The sequence below is a fragment of the Oncorhynchus nerka genome, linkage group LG10 (genome assembly GCF_034236695.1).
Source record: "Oncorhynchus nerka isolate Pitt River linkage group LG10, Oner_Uvic_2.0, whole genome shotgun sequence".
Lineage (NCBI taxonomy): Eukaryota > Metazoa > Chordata > Actinopteri > Salmoniformes > Salmonidae > Oncorhynchus > Oncorhynchus nerka.
In genome coordinates this window covers 53,247,176-53,261,758 of record NC_088405.1, presented here as the reverse complement: position 1 = coordinate 53,261,758, position 14,583 = coordinate 53,247,176, and the positions used below count along the sequence as shown (strand labels likewise).

General features: G+C 45.9%; 1 protein-coding gene across 6 annotated transcripts in view; it reads left to right on the top strand.

The window, feature by feature from the left end:
• Positions 1–14,583, top strand: part of LOC115135571 (ryanodine receptor 1-like) — a 73,835-nt gene that overhangs the window by 30,362 nt on the left and 28,890 nt on the right. For 3 of the 6 annotated variants that reach the window (XM_065023558.1, XM_065023559.1, XM_065023555.1), the window contains exons 44-77: positions 71–165; positions 270–405; positions 511–700; positions 825–939; positions 1,053–1,173; positions 1,398–1,567; positions 1,749–1,969; positions 2,242–2,332; positions 2,491–2,631; positions 2,762–2,925; positions 3,386–3,464; positions 3,556–3,645; positions 3,767–3,910; positions 4,023–4,100; positions 4,201–4,276; positions 4,375–4,498; positions 4,577–4,692; positions 4,808–4,875; positions 5,004–5,125; positions 5,333–5,382; positions 5,474–5,534; positions 5,641–5,767; positions 5,872–5,983; positions 6,139–6,220; positions 6,318–6,448; positions 6,579–6,899; positions 6,990–7,230; positions 7,757–7,844; positions 8,485–8,577; positions 9,271–9,285; positions 11,859–12,029; positions 12,169–12,228; positions 12,328–12,462; positions 12,711–12,823. In XM_065023558.1, coding sequence (XP_064879630.1) covers positions 71–165; positions 270–405; positions 511–700; positions 825–939; positions 1,053–1,173; positions 1,398–1,567; positions 1,749–1,969; positions 2,242–2,332; positions 2,491–2,631; positions 2,762–2,925; positions 3,386–3,464; positions 3,556–3,645; positions 3,767–3,910; positions 4,023–4,100; positions 4,201–4,276; positions 4,375–4,498; positions 4,577–4,692; positions 4,808–4,875; positions 5,004–5,125; positions 5,333–5,382; positions 5,474–5,534; positions 5,641–5,767; positions 5,872–5,983; positions 6,139–6,220; positions 6,318–6,448; positions 6,579–6,899; positions 6,990–7,230; positions 7,757–7,844; positions 8,485–8,577; positions 9,271–9,285; positions 11,859–12,029; positions 12,169–12,228; positions 12,328–12,462; positions 12,711–12,823 — 4,141 coding nt within the window. The remainder of the gene's footprint in view (positions 1–70; positions 166–269; positions 406–510; positions 701–824; positions 940–1,052; positions 1,174–1,397; positions 1,568–1,748; positions 1,970–2,241; positions 2,333–2,490; positions 2,632–2,761; positions 2,926–3,385; positions 3,465–3,555; positions 3,646–3,766; positions 3,911–4,022; positions 4,101–4,200; positions 4,277–4,374; positions 4,499–4,576; positions 4,693–4,807; positions 4,876–5,003; positions 5,126–5,332; positions 5,383–5,473; positions 5,535–5,640; positions 5,768–5,871; positions 5,984–6,138; positions 6,221–6,317; positions 6,449–6,578; positions 6,900–6,989; positions 7,231–7,756; positions 7,845–8,484; positions 8,578–9,270; positions 9,286–11,858; positions 12,030–12,168; positions 12,229–12,327; positions 12,463–12,710; positions 12,824–14,583) is intronic. The other 3 variants (XM_065023560.1, XM_065023557.1, XM_065023556.1) reach the window with 1 other exon arrangement.

Genomic DNA, 14,583 nt, shown 5'->3' with positions numbered 1-14,583 from the left:
ACATAATCCCTCTAAAGGCAGAATAGTTTTGCTATGTGTTGGGACTGAACATGTCATGGATGTCTTTCAGGAATGCGTGGCTCCACCCCTCTAGACGTGGCTGCAGCATCCTGCATTGACAACAATGAGTTGGCTCTGGCTCTACAGGAACAAGACCTGGAGAAGGTTGGACAGCCTCAACAAACACGTGCAGTTTCTCTGATGGGGCCGCATATAGCACATTGGTCATCTCTCTTTCTGCCTCTTTTGTCCTGTGTTTTTCCTCCCAGGTGGTGAAGTACCTCGCAGGCTGTGGGCTCCAGAGCTGTCCCCAGCTCCTGGCTAAGGGTTACCCTGACATTGGCTGGAACCCGTGTGGCGGGGAGAAATACCTGGACTTCCTCCGCTTCGCTGTCTTCGTCAATGGTCTGTGTTTTGCGGACCTCGTAATGGAATACACTACTGTTGGGATGATGTCTTTCTGTTTACCTTTCATCACTGAGCGTGGTTTGGCTCTATGCCCCCCTGTAGGAGAGAGTGTAGAGGAGAATGCCAATGTGGTGGTGCGTCTTCTGATCCGTCGGCCAGAGTGTTTTGGCCCGGCTCTGAGAGGAGAGGGTGGGAACGGCCTGCTGGCTGCTATAGAGGAGGCCATCAAGATCTCTGAAGACCCTGCCAGGGACGGCCCCACTGTGAAGAAAGACAGGCGCTTCCCCGGCATGTAAGAGCCAAACCACTGAGGGACTGATTGAATATCTACAGTATTTACTAGTGTAGTAGATGAGAACACGTTCTCCTTTGACAAGTTTTGGGCCTGCGTGTTGATTCTTCCTTTTCACTGGTAGGTTCCCTGGTGGGGAGGAGCAGCATGAGGAGAACAAGGTTCACCTGGGGAATGCCATCATGTCCTTCTACTCAGCTCTCATTGACTTGCTGGGACGCTGCGCTCCAGAGATGCATGTGAGTACTGAGCGTTGGAAAACATTAAGAGAGAAGCCAAGGGTTATGGAATGGAGTTGGCAAGCTGCTGCGGTTCATTCTAAGACGTTGCTATTTTTTGTTTGGCCCCGCAGTTGATCCAGGCTGGGAAGGGCGAGGCTCTGAGGATCAGGGCCATTCTGAGGTCCCTGGTGCCTATGGAGGACCTTGTGGGAGTCATCAGCCTGTCTGTCCAGATACCAGACTTTGGAAAAGGTGAGTCAGAGGCAAAACCGTTTGGATTCAATGAACTCTTGTGCTGGCTCAAGGAAAGAGAATCTTAACGTCTTGATGAGGAAATGGAACTAAAGAGGGTTTAAGTTTAGTTTGATCATAATATATTCCATTTTTATATCTGTAATTAGTCAGAATCGTTCAATAATGTGAATCCTAACATTATGCTCCTCTTCAACTTCCCTCTGTCTTTTTGTGATGTCTAGATAACAGCGTCATTGAACCCAAGATGTCTTCCAGTTTTGTGCCGGATCACAAGGCTCCCATGGTGCTGTTCCTTGACAGAGTGTATGGTATTGACAACCAAGACTTCCTGCTTCATGTGCTGGAGGTGGGCTTTCTGCCTGACATGAGGGCAGCTGCTTCTCTGGACACAGTGAGTCATCCTTTCTCTCTCTCACTACTCATATACACAACATAAGGCATTCACTTTGTCTGCTCTTATGCTCCTCTTTGATGTAGGCGCCATATGAACACTTGCTTTTGTATTGAAAAGGTAGTGTGTGGTCTTTTGAATGCAGAGAATATGACCGTTTAAATGGATCTCTCCCCACTAGGCGGCTTTCTGCACCACAGAGATGGCCCTGGCTCTGAACCGCTACCTATCTCTGGCCGTGCTGCCCCTCATCACCAAGTGTGCCTTTTTGTTCGCCGGCACTGACCACCGGGCCATCATGATCGACTCTATGCTGCACACCATCTACCGGCTGTCCCGCGGACGAGCCTTCACTAAGGCCCAGAGAGATGTCATAGAGGAGTGTCTCATGGCATTGTGCAAGTGAGTTGGACTTATTGCCCTGGCACGGTTCACCTTCGAACTGTCGTTACCTAACAATCTGTCTTTCTGCATTGCGTAAGTGGAATTTCTGTCTTTGTTTCCCCTATAAGTTAATGTTAATGTCTCCTGGACATTGGGATGTCCTCTTCCGTAAGCTATTTGCACAGTGCACTTTTAGTGAGTTGTTTAACCATACTTGATGCATTTATTTATTTCTTATTATTTATTCAGATTATTTACATGCGCTTATTTATTTGCCTCTTATTTCCTAGGAATCTGCGGCCATCCATGTTACAACACCTGTTGAGAAGGCTGGTATTTGATGTGCCAATTCTCAATGAATATGCCAAAATGCCACTCAAGGTATGGACATGTCTTAACCTGTCATTGGACAATCAAAACTTTATAGAAACAAAACAACTAAATGAAGGTGGCCACGTCAAGATAGTCAATGAAATTATCATCCAGATGTTAGTATGCCAGATTAAGCTGATTTCATAATGTTATTTTGTTGGCTGCAGCTTTTGACCAATCACTATGAGCGTTGTTGGAAGTACTATTGCCTGCCCAACGGCTGGGGCAACTTTGGAGTGTCATCAGAGGAGGAGCTGCATCTCACCCGCAAACTCTTCTGGGGCATCTTTGAGTCCCTGGCCCACAAGGTTACACTATTACACTGCTCTATCAGCTGCATGGAAACCTAGGAAATGTTTGCCTCCAATAAGAAAACGTTGATATGGTATATCGTTGTATAGACAAATATTTCGCTATGTCCTCTGGTTCTGGTTTCAGAAATTTGATGCTGAGCTGTTCAAAATTGCCATGCCGTGCATATGCGCCATTGCTGGGGCCATCCCTCCAGATTATGTAGATGCCAGCTACTCCTCCAAGACTGAGAAGAAAGCTTTGGTGGATGCAGAGGGAAACTTTGATCCCAAACCAGTGGAGACCACAAAGTAAGACCCTGGAATGGGAGAAGGCAGTAAACCAATAGGAGAATACTCTAAAACAAATGATACTGAGCCCTGAATGCTGATTGGCTGAAGGCCATGGTATATATTAGACCGTATACCACGGGTATGACGAGACATTTGTTTTACTGCTCTAATTGCGTTGGTAACCAGTTTATAATAGCGATAAGGCTCTTCGGGGGGTTGTGATGTATGGCCAATATACCACAGCTAAGGGCTGTGTCCAGGCACTCCGCGTTGCGTCTTGCGTAAGAACAGCCCTTAGCCGTGGTATATTGGCCATATATCACACCTCCTCGGGCCTTATAGCTTGAATAGATAAGACACCGTATCAACGGACAGTGTTGATATTTTCATAAATATTACGCAATATCCTCTGCTTTTAGCTACTGTATAGTAAGTTATGACTATGGCGTACTGAAGTCTACGATGTTTTGTATTCTAGTACTATCATCCCTGAGAGATTGGATGGCTTCATCAACAGATATGCTGAGTACACACATGACAAGTGGGCTTTTGAAAAGGTCAGAAAAAAAGATCAACTTGAAGTGTCTGTGTATCAGTACAATGTACTGTGCAACTGAAGTAATTTGCTGCATGTCTGTTCACCTGCAGATTCAGAATAATTGGACGTATGGAGAGATGTTGGATGAAAATTCGAAAACTCACCCCATGCTCCGACCGTACAAAACATTCTCCGAGAAGGTAAGAGGCACAGTTGATCATTTTCTTCCGCAATGCATAGTGATTTCTGTCAACCACCGGAAGGTCTTTATGTTGCTGCTCACTGATGCCCTCAGCCTGTAACGATCTCTTCCCTTTATAGGACAAAGAGATCTACCGTTGGCCCATCAAAGAGTCCATGAAGGCCATGATTGCATGGGAGTGGACTCTGGATCAAACGAGGGAAGGAGATGAAGCCAAGACTGAGCAGAAGAAGGCAGCCCGGAAGATCTCTCAGACTGCACAGGTACAGAGAAGTGGGAATATCAAAAAAAGGGATGGAAAAACCGTTTTTCAGATCAGACAGAGATGATGAAAAGTCTTAATGAATGTTACGAATGCAAATATGTGTATTTCAGGCAACATATGACCCCAGCCATGGCTACAGTCCCCAACCAATTGAAATCTCCCACACGGCACTGTCAAGAGAGCTGCAGGTATGATGACGCTGAAGTCTGGACCGTCCGTCTTATTTGCTTCACACGTTCTTTTTTTTACCATGTTTTCTTTTCTTCTTTTAATGTCTCATTTGCCCAGTCAATGGCAGAACAACTTGCAGAGAACTATCACAACACCTGGGGTCGAAAAAAGAAGATGGAGCTGCAGTCCAAAGGTCAGAGGTCATTCTGTTTTGCGGTGGGGGGGGGTCACCTTTCACCTTTCACTTTTAGCAAAGTTAATGGCAACTCTGTGCGTTTTGACTGTGTGTAGGAGGAGGCGCCCACCCTTTGCTTGTGCCCTATGACACCCTGACAGCGAAGGAGAAGGCACGAGACAGGGAGAAGGCTCACGAGCTCCTCAAATTTCTCCAACTCAATGGATTTGCAGTCACCAGGTAAAAGGAGAAGTCATTGACGTCATCGAAGCAACTGCCTATGTATTAACAAGTCATGCTTTTTAATGCTTTCTCTAGAGGAATGAAAGACATGGAGTCAGACATCTCATCTATCGAGAAGCGCTTTGCCTATGGTTTCCTGCAGAAGCTGTTGAAGTGGATGGAGATCGCCCAAGAGTTCATAGCTCATCTTGGTAGAGTGCACTCTGGGAGGAGGGTGGATGATAATAACCAATGAAATAGTGCTCAGTTAATGTCAGTGTTGACATTTCACATTTCCAAAATCTTTTCCCTGTGTGTTTTTTCCAGAGGCTGTGGTGAGCAGTGGCAGAGTGGAGAAGTCGCCTCATGAACAGGAGATCAAATTCTTTGCCAAGGTGAGAGCAGAATCACTCTGAAACAGGCCCGTTTTCGAGGGGAGGACAGATGACATTTGATTCAGCTGTTACATGTTTTCTGCAGGAAGTATAACGATATATGTGATGATGAACTGTGTTTGTCTCAGATCTTGTTGCCCCTGATCAACCAGTACTTTAAAAACCACTGTCTGTACTTCCTGTCCACACCGGCCAAAGTCCTGGGTAGTGGAGGACATTCCTCTAACAAGGAGAAAGAGATGATTGCCAGGTAACTCTCGGTCACATCGTCTTAAGGATATTGTTACGCCTCACTTTAGTTAGTCGACTTTAGACACTTTTATCTCTATTCATCCTCTCAAGTCTCTCTTTTGAACCTGTGCTGTAATTTCTCCTTTTCTCTTAACTTTATTTTCATAATTCATTCCCTTTCTCTGCATTTCCGCCTCTTTTCTGTTGGATTTCTCTCCTGTCGTAGTATCTTCTGTAAAATGGCTGCTCTGGTGAGACACAGAGTTTCTCTCTTCGGTAAGACATCTGCATTGTCCTGATGATTTAGTTCTGTCTGGTCCAGTCAGCCGTTGTCTTTTCCCTTATGTTTTCCTCTGCACTATTTCAGGGAACGATGCTGCTGCTATTGTCAATTGTCTTCACATCCTGGCACGATCACTCGATGCAAGGTAATCGGGCACTTGTCTGAAATGTTTTCACAATCCGAATACAAAGGTATTGGATCAAGATTTTCTCATAGCCGTACTTTTCCCCTCCCTGCTCTGAATTCCTCAGGACGGTGATGAAGTCTGGGCCTGAGATTGTGAAGGCAGGGCTCCGGTCGTTCTTTGAGGGTGCAGCTGATGATATCGAGAAGATGGTGGAGAACCTCAAACTGGGCAAGGTGTCTAAAGGCAACCAGGTAAGAGCAAAGTGTCTACAAGAGAACAGGTAGGAATTGAACAATTCCAGAACTTTTGCCTTTTGGTCTGAAATGTCTTGTCCTACTGTATGGTCCGTCTACAGCAGGTGAAAGGCGTGTCCCAGAACATCAACTACACCACCATTGCTCTGCTCCCAGTCCTCACCTCCCTGTTCGACCACATCTCTCAGCACCAGTTTGGAGATGATGTCATGCGTGAGTCATATGCCATCACAGCATTCATGACACAGCATTCATGTGATGACACAGCATTCCAGTTGACTTACTCTCAAAACTTTGAAAAGGTGTCTTGTTGATAAAAAAAAAAAAAAAAACATTTTCGTTTTTTTATGTGTGTTCGTGGTGGTCAGTGGATGATCTCCAGATGTCGTGTTACCGCATCATGTGCGCCATCTACTCCCTGGGCAGTGTCAAGAACCCTCATGTGGAGAGGTGAGTCTGGATCAGGCTCTGTTTCTCTGTGTTAACAGTACAGCAATACAAACCTGATCATCTGTGAGTTTGACTGGCCATGACATCCCTCCTCCAGGCAGAGGCCAGCCCTGGGGGAGTGTCTGGCCCATCTGGCGGCTGCTATGCCTGTGGCCTACCTCGAGCCCCATCTCAATGAGTACAATGCCTTCTCGGTTTACACCACCAAGAGCCCCAGAGAAAGAGCCAGTGAGTGTCCATCTGCTCCTGTGACGTGTTCTCTGTCCAACCCCTGACTTTTGAGTTCCTCAACACTCTCTCTTCTAACCTCCCATCTCTCTCTCTGTCTCTCTCGCTCTGTCTCTGTCCATGTCCATAGTCTTGGGTCTGCCCAACGAGGTCCAGGAGTTATGCCAGGACATACCAGAGCTAGACGTTCTGCTGAAAGAGATCGGGGACTTGGCAGAGTCAGGTGCCCGTTACACTGAGATGCCCCATGTGATCGAGATCACTCTGCCCATGCTGTGTAACTACCTGCCCCGCTGGTGGGAGAGAGGATTAGAGAACTTCCCTGAGCTGGAGGGCCAGATCTGCACCGACGTCACCTCTGACCAGCTCAACCAGCTGCTGGGCAGCATCATGAAGATCGTGGTCAACAACCTGGGCATTGACGAGGCATCCTGGATGAAGAGGCTGGCTGGTGAGGTTGCCACAATGCTGTGTGTGTACTATGCCTGTCTGTGTGTGTTTTCTTGCCATCTCACCATGGCCACTCCTCTTCTATCCCTAGTCTTTTCCCAGCCTATTGTGAGCAGGGCCAGGCCAGAGATGCTCAAGTCCCATTTCATCCCCACCATGGAGAAGCTGAAGAAGAGGACAGGGAAGGTGGTGGCCGAGGAGGACCACCTGCGTATGGAGGGGAAGGCCGAGGGGGACGAGGAGGAGGGCACCATCAGGGATGAGTTTGCTGTGCTCTGCAGGGACCTGTACGCCCTCTACCCTCTCCTCATCCGCTATGTGGACAATAACAGGTACAGCACACAGGCAAACCAGTGGCCAGTCATGTTTTTTTCTTTAGAAATGTACACCCTTTCATATCCAGTATTCTACTGTATGCTAACATTCCATGCCAGAAGCCATTTGTAATGCCGTGTGTGTAGGTGTCAGGGAAGTCAAAGCCAAAGTACAATAATAAATCAAAGTGGGCACAAGAACCCGTCGCGCACCAATCCAAAATACACAAGCATAAAAAACAAACAATCTCTGACAAGGACATGAGGGGAAACAGAGGGTTAAATACACAACATGTAATTAATGGGATTGGAACCAGGTGTGTAGGAAGACTAGACAAAACCAATGGAGAATGAAAAATGGATCAATGATGGCTAGAAGACCGGTAACATCGACCGCCGAGCACCGACCGAACAAGGAGAGGCATCGACTTCGGCAGAAGTCGTGACACCATTCCACTTGCCAGTTGTCTTTGCCTACATGTGTGTTGTGGTGTTGGTGGTCTCTTGGTGACTAAAACCTTAAAGAGATGTCCTCCATTTCCAGGGCGAGGTGGTTGACATGCCCTGACCCAGATGCAGAGGAGCTCTTCAGAATGGTTGGAGAGGTCTTCATCTTCTGGTCCAAATCTCATGTGAGTAAATGGTTGAAAGGTGACCACTTTCTCTGTCATATCACCAGCAGCATACCACCCTGCATCCCACTGCCAGTTTGCCTCTGAAGCTAAGCAGGGTTGGTCCTGATCGGTTCCTCGATGGGGGACCAGATGCTGCTGGAAGTGGTGTTGGAGGGCCAGTAGGGGACACACTTCTCTCTGGTCTTAAAATGATCACATCCCAATGCCCCAGGGCAGTGAAGGGGACATTGCCCTGCGTAGGGTGCCATCTTTCGGATGGGACGTTAAACGGGTGGCCTGACTCTCTGTGGTCATTCAAAACTCCCATGGCACTTTTCGTAACAGTAGGGGCGTTTACCCCGGGGTCCTGGTTAAATTCCCGACCTGGCCCCATTTCCATCATGGCCACCTAATCATTCCTAATTGGCATATATCACTCCTTACCGCTCCACCATGCTAGCTGATGTGTGGTGAGCGTTCTGGCACAAAATGGTTGCCATGTGTCACCCAGGTGAGTGCCACACATTGGTGGTGGATGAGGTGAGTTTCCCCCTTACTGTGTAAAGCTCTTTGAGTACCTCAGTTGGTGCTATATAAACCCAATCTACTATTATTGTTATTGTTATTCCTTTTCTTTCTCTTTCTTGTGTCTCTGTAGAACTTCAAGCGAGAGGAGCAGAACTTTGTGGTGATGAATGAGATTAATAACATGTCTTTCCTCACTGCTGACAGCAAGAGCAAGATGAGCAAGGTGAGACCATCTGGGGTTAAAGAGCCGTTCAGTTACCTTCAGCGTTGAACTGTTGTGACACGTTAGACTGATGCCAGCGGATTTGGGGGAGACTATGGATTTCTGAAACGTCGATCATAAATGAGGTCATGGAGCCGCGCGTTTCATTTCACGTCCTGCATCATTTGCTTTCAAATGTTTCAACAGCAAAAAAAAAAAAAGATGTCTGACGTACTTAATTGTCAATTCATTTTTTGATCTTCTCCTAGCCTATTGGAGCAAACCATATAGTGTTTAATTTACCTATACACATCGGCTGTATATTTTTCAAAACTGTGTACTTGATACAACATTGTGCTATGCAGATATTATCACTGACAATAACCCTACAGAAAAGGCTCTTCTTTCAAGTCTTTTCCCTACAAAATCTTCAGCAGGTATTGTATATTAGAAACCTTTAAAAAAAAATGTTTGTTTTTTTGCTAGATCATTTTGGCAACTTTTCAGCCATGTTTTTCATGCCGGCCTTGGCCTCTCTCTCTCTCTCTCTCTCTCTCTCCGTTTGAGGACTAAGAGAAGCATACGATCCTAATCTATAAGATTAGTCCGTGTATATGCCAGTAGAGAGGTCGAGTATTGTAGCGATAGCAGGTGTGTTAAGTGTTCTCTCTTTGACCCTTGTCCTCTTCTTCTGTGTTGATGCTGGGTTTCCAGGGCAGCGACTCAGAGGTTAGAATTTTGTTTCTGCACGACCGCTGTGCTGACCGCATGGCACCTCACTTTTGAGGGGCTTTTCATCAACCCCTCCGACACACTGGCACACCGGGACACCACAACCACACTTCTAGCGTGTTCCAATACAACACCCACACACAGCTAGCGGCCAAATACTTTGTATATAGAGACAGGTGTTGCATGTCCACTCGGGAACTAGCTACGTGTTTCGCACTCTACCGCAACACCAATGGGACGAAACTGGGTCCAGCATTTCACGTTTATATCGGCACGATGATGCACAGAAATAGAAAACAGTTGGTCTGAATTGACTTACATGCGTCACTGATATGCTTTAGATCCAGTTACGCTGTCGACAACACTGGGGACTGGCTTGTGTTCACATATCTAGACGGTGACATACACTCAGCTAAACGTCCAGCTCTTCATCTCTCATAAAAACGTTTACTGGTCATCTGCATAGAATTACATTCATAAACACACTTGTGTGAGCGAATGTGTGTGACAGGCACAGTAGAAAAGGCCAGAGAAAAGCAGCATACTGATACAACACTATTGGACGAAGGGCCGGGCCATCGTGGGCCACCCTCAGTCCTGCCAGTGTGTGACGGGGGGAGTCTGGAGGAGCTTGATGAAAGTACTCTGCCTTAGAGTCGGGCTCATGGCACTAGGCTCCGCACTAGGCCTGCCCAAAGCAGCAGTGGGAGCAGAGTGCCATCATCCTGCCAATGAGTTTGCACTTAGTTGATTGTAGTTGGGTTGGAGTCATCCTGTCATGTCTTTACTTTTCTGTTGAAGGTTGGTTGGTCTATAGCGTTTGTGATCAAGCTCACTCCGCAAGGGGATGTTAGCCCCCCTCTCAGCGCTCAGCACTCACTCCCTTTAACTGTGTCAGACCATGGCTTAGCTTCTTCATGTCTCCCAGTCAGTCTCCACCCACCCACCTGTCCCACTTTAACCCTGACCTGACACTATATTTAACAGGACTGAAGCAGGTCTCTGGGACAAGCTCTATACTACCCTATGTAGAATATGCCTGATGTGACTTTACCTCACCTCGTTCTATTTTAATCAAACCTGTCTTCTAAAATCTCCCCTAAAACCATCGCACCCACCTTCCTCTAAACGAGCCTTATTCGTAACACACTCCTTGCATTGAAGTACTGGTTTGGAGAAGCGGTTGAATCTGCCTGGACTTATCAGTGGCTTTGAAACACTCCTACCACTCACACACACACTCACAGGGAAACGTAACGGGGAAAAGCTAGATGCACTTTTTTCGTCATGAAGGGCGTACTCTGAGCTGCATCTACGTAGAGCAGTTCACTGTAACACATTGCTCTCACTTTTCACCACTGCAGATTCCCTTAGTCCTTCAGTGCATTTATCTACGACACGTTCTCTGATCGTACGAACGTTGCCATAGAAGTAGCAGTTAGAATACTAATTTAATAGGATCTCTATAGGCTTTGCATCCTTTCCTGTTCTGTGGGGCGGCCATTACTATGGGCTCCTCTGTTATCTTCACTCCTTTGGCCATCCTCAGCCTGCTGTATGACACACACATACAAGCTTGCTGAGGACGTCATAGAGGGCAGACAACAGACAATGTTCCCTCACAGAAACAGCACAGGAGTGCGGGAGTAGAGCACAGGGGCGACGGAACGTATCCCACGGACATTTTGGTTTGCTTGTGTGATTTGCTAGTTGGTAGCTAACACCTTCAGTCTGATTCTAGTTCCCATCAACATGATGCTACTAACAGCAAATCGTTTTGTGTGTTTTCAACAGGAGCGTCTGTTACTCTCCGACACCATATAACGTATTCATTCTTCACCTAGTTCTGCTGGTGCCAAACTCACCTGAGAAACATACCGTAGAAGGTTGTTTTTCACCAGTGTTTCCATCGAATGCTGGATGGTTTTTCATGTGGACGTAATGTGTGTGTTGTAAGCATGTTTTTATATGTGCAGTTTGACTGATTTCCTGTCCTACAGATTAGAATGATTCCTTTCAGTTGTCGTCCCCCAACCCCATCAACCCCCCCCAGCCCCAACCCCCCCAGTCCTTCTCAATACACTATTACATTCTCACATTCCCCTCCCCTTACCAGCCAGGAGTACAGAGATTCAGATCATTATGGTGCTGAGATGTAGCCCTCATTCCGGGTATCCGTAGGTTGTCCACATGCCGCAAACACTGAAGGATATGGTAATGTAAAGGAAGTGACCTAGACTGAAAGGTTCAGAGAGGAGTCCATGGCTCTTGATATTACAGGGTGTTAATTATTGGCATTGTGATAGCTACTGTCCGGGTGAACAGGTAGGGGGACACTGTCTAACTCAACAGGTCATTCAAATGAAAAGAAATGGTCACATGTCCACTGGAATACAAGTAGCAAGTTGGGAATAATGCGTGTTGTGACATTGAATCAGTGCTGTCATGGGTTCAATGCTAAGCAGTGTTACTTGATACGTGGTACAGTGCCCCCGCATAGTGGTTGTGGCGCCAACCGTATGTATGAGGAAGACATGCGTAACGCCTTGGTCCCTCCTTATGTTCTCCAGGCTGGTGGCTCAGACGTGGAGCGTACCAAGAAGAAGAGACGGGGAGACCGTTACTCGGTGCAGACGTCACTTATTGTGGCTGCCCTGAAAAAGATGCTCCCCATCGGCCTCAACATGTGCTCCCCTGCTGATCATGAGCTTATCAACCTGGCCAAGATCCGATACTCGTTGGTAGTGTGCCCTCCCTCGGCTGTCTTGAATAACTCTGCCATAGTAACCATGTAGACTAGTCTTATGTGCCGGACCATAGGGCTGTATATCTAGACAAAGAAATTGTTCCCAAAATAAAGATCAAAACATTTTCTTCCAGAGGGACACTGATGAGGAAGTAAGGGAGTTCTTGCAAAACAACCTGCATCTTCAAGGCAAGGTAAGATGGAGTGGGTAGGTACAGGAAAGTGATACATGTTGTTCCTCCAGCTGCAGTGTGTGTTGCCCCAGCTGCAGTGTGTGTGTGTGTTGTGTCCAGGTAGAGAACCCGTCCATGCGCTGGCAGATGTCCCTATATAAGGAGATGGCAGGGAAGGCTGAAGATGCTGACGCTCCAGATAAGGTGGTGAAGAGGGTGCAGGAGGTGTCAGCTGTGCTCTATCACATTGAAGTGGTGAGTTGAGTAATACACCCATGTTCAAACCTACAGCGTCAATATAATCCCACAGCGTCAATATAATCCCACAGCGTCAATATAATCCCACAGCGTCAATATAATCCCACAGCGTCAATATAATCCCACAGCGTCAATATAATCCTACATTATCAATATGATCCTACAGCGTCCCTATAATCCTACTTGACACACATGGCATGATGTCAGTGGTGCCGTTTCTCTCAGTTCTTTCTTCTCTCACTTAGACGGAGCACCCTTTCAAATCCAAGAAGATGGTGTGGCACAAACTGCTGTCCAAGCAGAGACGCAAGGCTGTAGTAGCCTGCTTTAGGATGACGCCACTCTACAACCTACCCAGGTCAGAGAGACTACTACAGCCTTCTATTCAAACACATATACACACATATACACAATGTACAAAACATTAAGAACGTATTAAGAACACATATGAACTTTAAGAGCCTATATGTTGAGAGAATGCCAAGTGTGTGCAATGCTGTCATCTAAAGCAAAGGGTGGCTACTTTGAAGAATCTAAAATATATTTTGATTTGTTTTAACACTTTTTTGGTTACTACATGATTCTATGTGTTATTTCATAGTTTTGATGCCTTCACTATTTTTCTACAATGTAGAAAATATAGTGTGTGTGTGTATTTACAGTTGAAGCTGGAGACTCATATCTCCCTCACTAATTTTAAGCACCAGCTGTCAGAGCAGCTCACAGATCACTGCACCTGTACACAGCCCATCTATAAATATCCCATCCAACTACCTCATCCCCATACTGTTTTTTTCTCTCCTTTGCACCCAAGTATCTCTACTTGCACATTCATCTTCTGCACATCTATCACTCCAGTGTTTAATTGCTGAATTATAATTATTTTGCCACTATGGCCTATTTATTGCCTTACCTCCCTTATCTTACTTCATTTGCACACACTGTATATATATACTTTTTTTCATATTGTGTTATTGACTATATGTTTGTTTATTCCATGTGTAACTCTGTGTTGTGGTTTGTGCCGCACTGCTTTACTTCATCTTGGCCAGGTCGCAGTTATAAATGACAACTTGGCACTTTTAACGACTCCAACCTATATGTATGTAAACTTTATACACAGTTGAAGTTTACATACACTTGTTGGAGTCATTAAAACTTGTTTTTCAACCACTCCGCAAATTTCTTGTTAACAAACTATATTTTTGGCAAGTCGGTTAGGACATCTACTTTGTGCATGACACAAGTCATTTTTCCAACAATTGTTAACAGACAGATTATTTCACTTATAATTCACTGTATCACAATTTCAAGTACACTAAGTTGACTGTGCCTTTAAACAGCTTGGGAAATTCCAGAAAATTATGTCATGGCTTTAGAAGCTTCTGATAGGCAAATTGACATAATTTGAGTCAATTGGAGGTGTACCTGAGGTCTTGAAATACATCCAATCTTCAAACTCAGTGCCTCTTTGCTAGACATAATTGGAAAATCAAAAGAAATCAGCCAAAACCTCAGAAAAAAAGTCTGGTTCATCCTTGCGAGCAATTTCCAAACTCCTGAAGGTAGCTCCTTCATCTGTACAAACAATAGTACGCAAGTATAAACACCATGGGACCACGCAGCCGTCATACCGCTCAGGAAGAAGACGCATTCTGTCTCCTAGATATGAACGTACTTTGGTGCGAAAAGTGCAAATCAATCCCAGAAGAACAGCAAAGGACCTTGTGAAGATGCTGGAGGAAACAGGTACAAAAGTATCTATATCCACAGTAAAATGAGTCCTATATCGACATAACCTGAAAGGCCGCTTAGCAAGGAAGAAGCCACTGCTCCAAAACCGCCATAAAAAAGCCAGACTACGGTTTGCAACTTCACATGGGGACAAAGATCATTATTTTTGGAGAAATGTCCTCCCGTCTGATGAAACAAAAATAGAACTGTTTGGCCATAATGACCATTGTTATGTTTGGAGGAAAAAGGGGGAGGCTTGCAAGCCAAAGAACACCATCCCAACCGTGAAGCACGGGGGTGGCAGCATCACGTTGTGGGGGTGCTTTGCTGCAGGAGGGACTGGTGCACTTCACAAAATAGATGACGTCACGAGGAAGGAAAATT